General features: G+C 44.1%; 2 protein-coding genes across 2 annotated transcripts; both read right to left on the bottom strand.

Moving 5' to 3' along the window:
* Positions 1 to 220: 220 nt before the first annotated feature.
* On the bottom strand, positions 221 to 4291 carry COX6C (cytochrome c oxidase subunit 6C). Its single transcript, XM_078866617.1, has 4 exons — positions 4173 to 4291; positions 1818 to 1943; positions 719 to 849; positions 221 to 384 (listed from the first exon to the last, which is right to left on the bottom strand). Exons 2-3 carry the CDS (start codon positions 1935 to 1937, stop codon positions 724 to 726), a joined length of 246 nt encoding a protein of 81 aa, XP_078722743.1. The 5' UTR covers positions 1938 to 1943; positions 4173 to 4291; the 3' UTR covers positions 221 to 384; positions 719 to 723.
* A 3967-nt stretch (positions 4292 to 8258) lies between these two features.
* LOC144938629 (F-box only protein 5-like) lies at positions 8259 to 11796 on the bottom strand. The gene is made up of 5 exons (XM_078866616.1): positions 11157 to 11796; positions 10624 to 10881; positions 10029 to 10125; positions 9191 to 9374; positions 8259 to 8650 (listed from the first exon to the last, which is right to left on the bottom strand). The coding sequence occupies exons 1-5, from the start codon at positions 11690 to 11692 to the stop codon at positions 8397 to 8399; spliced, it is 1329 nt and encodes a 442-aa protein (XP_078722742.1). The 5' UTR covers positions 11693 to 11796; the 3' UTR covers positions 8259 to 8396.
* Positions 11797 to 11993: the final 197 nt, after the last annotated feature.

Genomic DNA, 11993 nt, shown 5'->3' with positions numbered 1-11993 from the left:
AGCATCATCAGCCGCATTGCCCTATGGAGACGGCTTGTGAAATTAAACATTTCTTGGAAGCAATATTGTTTCCTGCTTTCGGACGACATAATGGCATGGCGGCCACCATTATTAAAGGGGTTCAAGTAATCAACCACGAATATGGCAGTCAATTCATCCACTCAATCGACTAATCACGTCAGTTTTAATAAAAATATACACAAGACTCAAATAGGTGGGCAGAGCAGTACTTTATTTCAGACCAATATACAGTCATGGAAAATAATGCTTTTTAAATATCATTGACGATTGTGACCACTTTTTTCAATTTTATAACCGGTGAATCCAGCAGTGTGCAGCAGTGATGCCCAGAGTGGTCATTTGTGATGCAGTTTTATTGAATGCCTGAAAACAAAACAAAAAACACACAATCATCTTTTATTTCACCATCACCTTTTCAATCATCTGATATGCAACGTCAATGATGACTCGTTTACAGCTAGCTACAAAATTCGATCACTTCTTTGGAGCTCAATTTTTACAACAGCTGGCTGGCTAGACATCCTGACCAAGGTCTCCAGCCTCTGATGTTCCAAGCATAGCTTAACACATTCAGTGCAAACTGCCTTTGTAGACCAAGTCAATTAAATACAATTTGCTAACTCAAACTCTCTCTTCCCATACAACGTTGGCTTGCTCTGTCACCTGTCTAAGGAATTTAAATAAAACGTGAACGTACCCATTTCACTTGCTGTCAGGCTTTGCGCTCTCAAACACCCCCGCATTCCGCATGGCCTCAAACTCCTTCTGGGCATCGTAGTTCTTGTAGAAGTTGGCGTACGCTTGCTTCCTTGGCTCCATCACACCGTACTTCAAAAACACAAATACACACAATAGGTTTGTTCATATCAGCAAATGGGTTTCAGTTGTCATCTCTTCATATAAGTGGTATGTTCTCTGCAGGAACTACCTTGCCTCCCCGCATACACAATACGCCTTAAAATGGATATGACAATGCACTCTAATGCATGATTCCTTTGATCCAAATGACAAAGAGTGTTGCAATTAGTGAGACTTTGCTAGATAAACGATGTTACTTCAAGGGCTGAGGTTGGTTTGTGGAACATAACTAACAACTGGCTAAAGGCAATGCTCATAAAACAAGTTAATAAAAGTCACATTGGTACGCCTCCTCCAAATCATTTAACTTTACGGCTTTGCCGTTATCTATAAATAATTCTCGTTGTATAAAAACCTAATTGCCTCCATTGATCAACTTAAAAAATGTGAAATACTGTAGGGAGTCATACACAAGACAACAGTGGAGTCACAGCTAAAGGTTAACAAAACGAAAATCACTTGCCTCAACTATCAATCTTGCAGGGAGAAATGTGAAAATTATTTATTTCGAATGAGCCAAATGCAGGTTAATGGGGCCTTGAGTCAATATGTTTAAATATTTGTTTCATGTACTTAGTTGAGAGTTATCCCTGGGCAAAACCTATTCTAAAAATAAGCACCACATGGCCAATACTCATGATGACGCTGATGAGGATGGCTATGACAATGGTAATGGATACAAAGTACATAGCTGCCAAAATGTTTATGGAGGCCTGGGGCAGAATGACAAATGAGGCCCGATCTGAGGGCCCATTCTTGGCCTCTCTCCGAGGCCCATTGTCATTTTTTATGAGGACCCCCCCCCTAAGATCTGAGGCCATGGACAAACAACCCAATCTGCCTTCCCCTCTCTGTGGCCCTGTCAAAGCACAACGACAAAACAAAAAAAATGCGTTATTTGGACAGAAGTGGTGATGGCGGATGGCAAGTGTAAGCACCTTGTATCCGAGGGCTGTGAAAATGGAGAGGCCGAAGGCGATAGGGAGGTGTATACGCAGCCGCTTGCCCAGATGACCACGCATCTGAGGCTTGGCCAGTCTTGCCACGATGCCCGACATCTTGCACTGCAGCATAAGAAGCCCCGAGGGGGCATTACGTTAAAAGGAAGCAAACGCGCACGACACAACCACTCAAAGCCAGGCACTCACCCCAGAATATTGGGTATGCTGCAGAAGCTCCCTGAAAATAAACAACACTCAACAAACATAAAGCAAAAACACGTCCAGCTGAAACAACGCTGACATGCTAATCAAGCTGCTGTCATTCGACACGAGAGGCTCTAGACCACGGGTTCTACTTACGTGGTCTGTCAGTGGTGAGCTTGCACTCTCTCGTTTGTGGACATTTCCTAAATAAATTAGTCGAGTAATTAATCTTATTTAACAAGAAATATACATATAGTGCAGCCATTGCTCACGCTACTGCTAGAAGGGCCTCGACTCGAGGGTGCTTTGGAAAGGGAATTTGACCCACACAACCGCATCTGGCTAAAAAATATACCAGAATTCGTAATCGCGGGGATGCGCACAGGAAGTAGCATTGTATATTTGGCGCAATAATATTTTGTTTAAAGTAAAATGACACACACACACGTACATCTCACCCATATATGGACTCTTTTTGCCTGCATTGTGGATTTACAGCACTTGATAGCAGTGCATACTAATGATGAACACTGCCTTATAAACAACATACCACTAATCAGGAGGCCTCTACTTTTCCGCTACTCGGAAGACTAGGTGCCTTCCACGTTAGTCTGCAATATACAGCAAGAGACCATTCAACGCATAACGACACAATGTCCGATCCACAAATACGATGGTGTCATCGCTGCTCCTGACGCGGTTATTTGGCTTGACCACCTGAATGTGAAATTTAGGTTGTTGCTCTGCATCTTCATCGGCCATACGAAAAAAGGAATAGAAAGCAAATTTTGTGAAACCAATGACTCAGTGTCTTCCCAGTTGGCTTCCTTCATCAATTAAATGCTGCAGAATCACGTAGAAAGCGATTGAGAAATTACTACAATGGATTCAATCACATTTAATATACATCTCACTCAATGAGCAGCTGGGAACATTAAGTTAATTTCGATCCAACTCTTGAATCATAATAAGGGGGGGATCCCCCAAAAAGAGTTTTATACTAAAGGATATTTAAAAACCATAGGGCACAATCGGGCGACATGTCTTTTTTGTAACTAACGCTTTTCAGTCAATCCACTGCTAGATGAAGACCTCCTCCTCCTCCCTTGGGTCATTGGGCCATGCTTCACGTTGAGGTTGGTGAATGTGCGTGACCTAGGACTGCTTCAGAGACTGTTTGGTTCTTTCGGTAAAGTCACGTAGATGAAAAATAAAACAAATATTTAAAAAATGAAAATAACTCAATTAAATCACGACGTGACTTTACCGAAATAACCAAAGAGTATGGATCCTTGCAGTCACGAAAACTTCTAATCTAGAATGCTTCAGAGACATCACCCGCCACTTGTTTTATAGCCGTGAGGAGGAACCGCAAACTCCCAAGGGGCTAGGTTCATCACCGTCAGTGGTGAACACGTTCAGCTTTCGGTGCTACAATGACACACAGTTCCGGACCCTGCATATTATATCGGGTTCGAATACATGACTGTCCGGTAAAACGTCGTATTTGTTGCAAAAATAAATGTTTCATTGCACGTGTTCTTATTTAAATTTACAGCTCAGAAGCCACTTAAGATATGCACCGGTCGCCGAGTTCTTAAATCAGGCCTTAGGATGACCTTTACTCGCGTCTGCCTATTCGCAAATCACCCTTCCTAAATTAACCACCGCACGCAGATAAAGGTCAAGCTATTCCAACAACATAGTGTCCATCAGCTTGTGAGAAATACTGAACAAATTCCAGCAGAGTGTCTGTAAGTAGCTAATTCTGTTTCATGAATATCACGTTGGAACTGTATCACGAGTTTACGCATCGCTGGTAAGGAATTTAATCTACAGTATTCAGTGACTATTTTTAAAAGCCAGCGGTGTTATCCGTCCTGAATTGAACATTAGCCCGCCAGGAAACGTAGCCCGTAAAAGTGGTGTTCAACTCCCTATTAAAGAGCCGTTCGCTCGGCCCGAGATCCTCTCGGCCTCCGGGGTTGGTCACTCAGGCAAGTCCGTAGGCGTCGCGTGCGTCGACTAGGCCCGAACGTATTTCATTCATTCGACAACTTAATAAAGCTCCAATGTTGTTCCTAAAGCAGTGGCGTTTACGAATAAGACATTTTAAGGCGTTAAAAGCACCAATAAATGAGTACTTACGGTGTTTGTTTAAAGCGGTGAGGAAACGCGGAACTAGATGTCACGATCGGCTCAAGGTTAGAACGTCAGGCCGAGCTTCCAATAGAAGACGCGTTCCGATTGGCTGCTCGACCAATTAATAAGGCCCTCTCTGATTGGGGGAGTGTGAAGGCACGTAGGAACGAAATGCCGTTTCTGATTGGCTACGAAAGGTGAAGGTCGGCGGCTCGACCAATGAGCGCTCCCCAGGAGGGAGAATTTGGAATGTATCGATTGTAGACTTTTTGTGAATCGATTCTCATTTCAGAATGCGGGAATACAATTGTGAGTTAGAATCTCTCGCGGTACAAGTGTTTAAATTGGCTTACAATAGAAAAAAATATTTTTTACATGGATAAATAAACTAATTTAAATAGGAAATGGATTTATTTTTCTAAAGATTGATCGTTAAGGATGGATCGATGGATTTAAAACACTTTCGCAAAAACGACGATGCGTAAACGTGGGCCGGAGTAACGGAGCGCTACCTGGAAAGCGACGGAGGTTAAGGTTTTTTTAAACTTAATTTAGCAATTGTTTGTTTTATGCCGCACGGACTTAACTGTGCCGATTTGTTTAGTAGAAAGGTTGAGTCTTTTTCAACGGTTTTATTTGGATGTCAATTCTACAAACAGCCCCTTTAACGTACCATGAGCCCCCACATATAGCAGATTTGCGCAATTTGTGTTAGAAAAAGCTCGTAATTCGCGAAGTTATCCCGGAACACATTGTCCTGCGGAGGGAGCTGGTAGGAACGTTGGGTTGTTCGGTCAATGGCCAGGGTCAGCGGCGGCGTGGTGTATTCCACAAATATGCCTGACTGTGAGGGCGGGCACAAGCCGGCGTGAGTAGGTTAAACGTTGAGCTTTATAAGGGCACCACGGGGTGACCAGCCCCTCCCCACCCAGCCCCTCCCCTCCCAGCCCCACCCTCCCCACCCACTCCACCCAGCCCCTCCCCACCCAGCCCCACCCCTCCCACCCCCCACCCAGCCCCTCCCTCCCCACCCAGCCCCTCCCTGCACTACGGACCTACGGACATGTCACCCACAAATTCTTCCGCTGGTTAATGAATCGCACGGCTCCTTCCTGACAAAATTCTCAGATTGTGTGGTCTATCCTCCGCGATATTGCCCCCCATATTAACGCAAAGTGATCGATCAAATCTATAAATTACAAGAAAACTCACAACAAAGATTTGTGCAGGCCGGAAAACATATCTTCCAGCACTCAATTATGGACATTACATCTACAATAGTGCTCAGTTTTGTCCAGCCCACCAGCTCAAATAACCAAAGGTGTTTTTGTCACAACCACCACAAACTGTTAGCGAATGTGACCATCGTAACATGCGTGCGTGAAACGAAGGCAACTGTAGACCGGTTTTGTTCTTGTTCTTATTCAGTCGAGTACCATCCATCTACGTCTGCCTCTGGGAGTCGTGGCGAGGAGTACAACTAATTGCTGCTACTCAGAGCAGTGCACACATCCACTTCACCACTACTCTCCAGAGGTGTGGACTCGAGTCATGTGACTTGGACTCGAGTCAGACTCGAGTCATGAATTTGATGACTTGCGACTCGACTTGGACTTGCATAACAATGACTTTGTCCCACCTATGAGATGTGGACTCGAGTCATGTGACTTGGACTCGAGTCAGACTCGAGTCATGAATTTGATGACTTGCGACTCGACTTGGACTTGCATAACAATGACTTTGTCCCACCTATGCTACTCTCCGCCTCTGCTGTCTGTTAACCGTCAGAATATTGTCATGCGATCAAATACAATTAGTCGTGTTGTTTTGGTGAAGTTTCACGTTTCATGCCCGAATTCCCTCCATCAAATTACAATTGCAGTCTCTCTGCACCTCGCAGAAACTCCGCCGCGATCGATGACAGCCTCTTTAGCCTCAATAAGTAATATTTAAAAAAAAAACTTTTTTAACCACGCTTTTATGAATCTACTAGTAATGGCAGAAGTCCACGACTCCAGGAAGTGGCCCCGAAGCTTGCCATGATGTAAGGTACCGGGCCAATTACAGCCAACTTTAGTTGAGCGTGGACAATTAGACCCAAGCCGAAACATAACATCAAAAAAATAATGTTTAAAAATATATTTTGTATGATAGAATAAAGTATTGTCATCAGTATGACATAAGTATACCAAGTTTGCAGTCGATACCACATTGGGAAGTGGGTTACAATTGAGTTACAAGATTTGAGGTAACAACAGCGAGTTAAAAGAAAGTGTGTAAAATAAAAAGGGAAGGAGAGTTGAGTTCTCGTTGCATTAATCAAGTGTTTTTTCGACGACACTATCAGATGCATTTTAACACCATACCCGGACAATAAGTACGATAAGGATTTAATATTTGAATTTATTTACATTTAATGCACTCGTACAATATAATACATTTTAAAGCACATTTAAAAAATCACATTTTAATCTGTGACAATTACATTTTAGTCAGTGGCTTGCAACGCGTTCTTTTCAAGGCAAGCTACACTGAAAGTCTTCATTCAAAAATATATTTAAGCAGCAGGCACCCCGCATAGACTGTAAACAGGTATCCACTATTCATCACAGCATATTTGCAACCTTGTGTAAAACAGCAAGTGTGCAAGTTGCCGACAGGCATCAGTAACTTTAAAAACGAATCTGTAGTTAAATAAGCATTAAGCCCACTTACCACGCACCAGAATGTTATAATACAACTTGTCAGATTTGCATTAAACCATTAAAAAAAATTGTATGTACTGTTCGTAAAAGTTCAAGTATATGGCTATTGCATTGTTAAACAGGAAACAATACAGCTGTACGAATACATCCGAAATCTGAGCGTGGGTTAATCTCTTACGCTTAATTTACAAGCTCACACACATCCCATTGTAAACAGCTGAATTCATTCTTACATTGGTATGGTTAATCATTACACGAACCACCAGGGCACAAGCAAATATAAAACACTTTTGCCCCAGAAACATTGTCTCGTCAATGCAGTTGGCAATCATAATAGTACTCAAATTGAATATTTCATAAGGGCATTTAACAGTTAAGGCACAGATGGGTTTTATATTATAAATATGGACCTCAAAAGGCACAGTTGGCAACATTTTTCTACAAACGTGAGACAGCTTCCAGCATTGAAGCTTTGGTCTCTGTAAATCGTTGGAACAAGCAGTCTATAAGATGTTCATGCACTGTTTACTACTGTTGCACACGTGATTGCGTTGACACTGACAAACAATGCGTCTCAAATTCTGTCAACCAACCTCAATCCTAGCAAGTGGAACAATAATCTATAATTGCCCAGTGTCTTTCTTCTTGGTAAATCTCTGGGTGGGAATTAAGGCACATGTATCGGAAACAATTTAGTAAAATCCTGGACATGAAAATGGCACGGAAAGCAGAAATCCTAAAAAATAACTAGTCCAGTGATAAGGGTTTAATAAAATATACCCCATCTTTAAAAAAAGGGATATAAAATATATTTATCCAAAATGTCATTCTGGGAGGATAATTGTTATATAGTTTGTGCTTTTTTGGACACAGCCCCGCAAGAATATTATTTTGGCTCCACATTACAGATATATCACACATACCAAGTTGCACATTTTACACACAGTCTAAATAAGTGGCATCACACACTACATAACAACTCTTACCACAACACTGTCCCACAAACAAATGTCTTCAAGACGTAGCATGTAAAAAGAAATATATGAACTGTGTACCCTGCACGCTCCTTGCTGGTTGTACGTTCAGTGCAATTTCATTAGAACACATGATTCGGCAAGCACTGCAAGGACCTTTTTAAAACCTGAGTGTAAAGGAGAACAACAGCGTGACAAATTAACTGTGACATTAAGTAATACTGAACACCAGGGTTCTTCAACTAAGGCTTTGGAGTGTCCTGCCAAACTATGGCTCAGTAAGAGAGATCTCGCCTAGGCAAAGAGATACAGAACAGTGAGTTGCTAAAGACCTTAAGAAAGAGCTGTAAGCAAGCGATAAAGATTCGTGAGATGATGAACACGATATACAGTCGGTTAATTTAGTTGAAGAATCCTGCTGTATACCACAGAAAAACAGACATCAAACGAGACCTCTAACTCATTCACCAGTGTCCTGGAAAAACAATAGAATCAACTTCACTCTACGAGCAGCCATAGTGAATCAAAGCCAGAGAATCGAAACTGGCAAATTAGAGCCGTTGAAGGTTGCGGCGGCTGCGCCTACTGCCTGGCAACCCGCTCCCCGCTGCTGTGGTTGCGCCACCGTTTGACGGCGTGGCGCAGCATTTGCACATGCCACGGTACGCACACAGGCAGCGTGTGCAGAAGTCGTATGCGCAGGAGCCATTTGTGCAGAGGGCACGTGTGTGAGAGCGCGTACAGCGCGCCGGCCAGCTGCAGCGGTGGCACACGCGGAGCTGCTCGTCCTGACACAACTCCCGTGCTGCCTGCGAAAACAAAACAAACAACATTTAATTTTTTTTGGGTTCCATCCAAAATCCCCATTGCTTTCTGACGTGTTTTCGGCACGATGTCCAACGGTTCATACCACGTGCTAAGAACATCTTAAAGAATTGTTCTTGAAGCTCCCACCATGGTAAGCAAAACATTGGGGACATCATGCCGAACCACACAAGAAAACGCATCAGAGAGCCAAAGAGCACAACCTAAAAAATAAGCTGCACATTAGTATTAACCTGTTATATCGGGCAAGGTATATATGGCCACAGTATATCCAAGACAGACTATATCAGTGTTCTTCATTGCAAGGCCAACGAACCATTGGCAGCCCCCTGGTGGCCTTTAGTGTGGCCCCCGACAATACAAATATGAAAATACCCCATCATCATGCTTTCAAACAGTGGTTTCAAATGTGTGACGGCCCTCACACTGATGTCTTATTGGTGAAAGTGGCCACCCTCTGAAAATTAGTGAACACTGCACTATATGATGAGTGGGGTCTCATCCGGTCTCATTTCCCAACTTGCCTTAAAAAAGCGGCTGGCCCTGTCAGCTGGCTCTCTTGCGGCACCACCACTCTTTGTTTCCGTAGCCCCCGGACCCACAGACTTGCTTCCCCGCGATGCGCGATTTTGTCGTTTCAACACCCTGGTTGTAGATAAACTCCCATTCTCTTTCATGTCATGGAGGCAGCGGGACATGCGAGTCTATGGAGCGAAAGAAAGGTGACATAGGGAACATTGGGGATGAAGAACATTGGGATGAAAAAACATTTCAACAAAAACATCCAAAACCCACAATGAGACGTGGTTATGATTATGGTCAGCATGAGAACCAACGCTCTAGTAAGTCTTAACCATTTATAAATTGGTTTGACCGATTCTACACTGAAATAAAAGGCTTTCACACGTAGAGAATGTTAGTGTCGAGTTATTAGTGAATCCACTGTGCGTCGAATGATTCACTAATCAAATTTAATACTGTGTTCTTAAATTGTTCATGGAACCCAGATCACACTTGAAAAACGATGCAATTATGTTTCATTTGTCCCAATGGGTAAACGTCTTCTGATTAAAGAAAGGCGATAAGAACACTCGTATGCGTTTTTCCAGTTGTGTTCTTACAACCAGTTTCTTCAACTGTCTAATGTACTTAGAAGGAATGATGACCGGTGGTCTAGACCAACAACAGGGCCACAGCATATCCACAAGGAAGGGCGAAGAGATAATTTAATGTACAGGAGGCTAGATGGATTATTGGCATCGAGAGAACATGATAGACAGCTTGGGAAATCCTTTATCCAGAAGTCGCGAGATCATGGCTAATGATGATAACGAGAGCCCAATATAAGTTGCACCCACCTGCTTGCTGGCCGCACTCTGAATGAGCCAGTGTTTGCGCAGTGTCTTCCTCTCATCAGTGACGATCTCCTGCCAATGCTTGCTCACCACCAGCACCCTGGTTACAAAGCCATAGAGAGCACACTTCAATCAATTTACACGGTACTTAAAAACATGACAATGTTATGGCAGTTGTACAGCAATGGCATGGAGTGATGGAGTTGTCTAGATAACAGCAGAAAATTGTGCAGCAAATATTCAGGTGAATATTTCAAACAATAATTCCCTAAAACTACCCAAGTCTATCATGGACAGGAAAACCACATTCAAAGAAAGATTATGGGAACATGAAAGCACAAGCGGAGAGACCGTGAGGCAGGTCTAGAAAAAAAGGTCGTTTGAAATTGTGAACCAGGATATGAAGGACTGTCAAGTGGACATGAATGAGTGAATAAAGAGATTCAGGAAGGCATAATCCACATGATTTGGAAAAATGTTTGGAGTAATGGGAGGATATGGCCTTAAGCAGGATACAGTACATTTTTATAAAGGTTTGGAACAGGAGAGAACAGCAATTGCAATGGTTTGAGCTCAAGCGTATGTGCAGTTTGCTCACCTGGCGACATCGCGGGCTGGCAGGTGCAGCAGGACCTTTTGAATGACATGTCGGAGATCTCGTGCTGCCAGCTGACCAAGAATGTCCACGTGCTCCTCGCCCATTTTGCGGCCGATGAGGTGGACGAGGCGTGCTCTCAGTTCAGGGTTCACGAGCGCCGATGCGTTCATCATCGCCTGCCTCCCGTGGCTGGGAGTGCTGCACGTGGCGTCGACGTTCAGGCACTTGTGGACGCAGATGGCGAGCTCCCAGGCAAATCTGACGGTGGCACCGAAAAGAATGTCAGATGTAATCAAATTGGTGACTGTCATCACCACCATATCTATTACCACAACGCTCACCACCAACACTATCTTCACCACCACCACTTAAAGTAACCAAATGACACAGAATCACCCAAAATGCACCCAATGAAACAAAAAATCTCCTTCAATCAGACTTTAAATAATTAGTCATACAGCAACGTTTCACCGCCAAAATAATTTCGTTCAATTGCACAAAAAATAAATCGCTAACAATAACCCAAAAATCACCTGAGGGCAGGCGTGTGCGCCGCATTAGGTACAGGGACACAGCGCGAGCAGACCCTGGCTCCACTTCCGCAGTCGCCACCGCCAACTCCACCAATGCCCGACGGCTCGCGAACATGGCTGCACTTGAGCGCGAATCTGGTCAAAACCCGACACGCGCTTCCATCTGTAGCAGCTTCACCCACCGCGGCTACACGCTCAACACCCTCGCTGGCTGTGCCACAGCCGGGAGGAATCTCTTGCAAAGAAGCGCGAGTTAGTCTTCGCGAATGCGAGCGCTTGTTGGAATCTCTTCTGGGGAAAGTGACGTGGTCGTACACGATTAACGAATGTTCGCACATCGGCTCGTGCCCCCTGCCTGCTGCTGCAGATTCAACGTACGGATGCTTTGGGAAGTTGGGGCGAGTCGTGGCGGTCGGTTCCATTTTGGCTGGCTTCTTCGCAGGGCTGACAGGATAATGCCTTAAACTCCGGCGACAACCACGGATGCCCGCATCTGCAGTGTCACATTTTGGCTCAAAGCAATCATCCAATTCCATAAACTTTTCATTTCCTGTGGTCAATTCAGGTTTGTCGTTACTGGAAGAACACGAGGCTTCGCGTGGCAAATAGTCCTCATCCAGCCCTATTCCTGAGTCTCTATCTCTGCTCTGGGACGCTGCTCCAATCTTAGGCATCAATATACTGGCAGAGGAGGATAAAAACACCTCCTCTGTGAAAGGAAAGAGAGCTTCATGGCTGCTTAGTTGTGTACGAGGACCAGAGCTGAGTGTGCTCAGCTCGGCAGTGTCGACAAACAGGATCGGCACTGCAGCAGGCATTGCAAAGGATGCCTCGGGA

The sequence above is a fragment of the Lampetra fluviatilis genome, chromosome 22, assembly GCF_964198595.1.
Source record: "Lampetra fluviatilis chromosome 22, kcLamFluv1.1, whole genome shotgun sequence".
NCBI classification, from domain to species: domain Eukaryota; kingdom Metazoa; phylum Chordata; class Hyperoartia; order Petromyzontiformes; family Petromyzontidae; genus Lampetra; species Lampetra fluviatilis.
This window is presented reverse-complemented; position numbering and strand designations above follow the sequence as displayed.

What these genes read in the sequence shown, in the direction of transcription:
- COX6C (XM_078866617.1), bottom strand. Translation starts at nt 1,937, where the DNA reads ATGTCGGGCATCGTGGCAAGACTGGCCAAGCCTCAGATGCGTGGTCAT. An exon ending in TCACAGCCCTCGGATACAAG is followed by an intron (nt 850 to 1,817) that starts GTGCTTACACTT and finishes GTGTTTTTGAAG; the next exon opens with TACGGTGTGATGGAGCCAAG.
- LOC144938629 (XM_078866616.1), bottom strand. Translation starts at nt 11,692, where the DNA reads ATGGAATTGGATGATTGCTTTGAGCCAAAATGTGACACTGCAGATGCG. An exon ending in AGAGTGCGGCCAGCAAGCAG is followed by an intron (nt 9,375 to 10,028) that starts GTGGGTGCAACT and finishes TTCGCTCCATAG; the next exon opens with ACTCGCATGTCCCGCTGCCT. An exon ending in CAGCCGCTTTTTTAAGGCAA is followed by an intron (nt 8,651 to 9,190) that starts GTTGGGAAATGA and finishes TTTCGCAGGCAG; the next exon opens with CACGGGAGTTGTGTCAGGAC.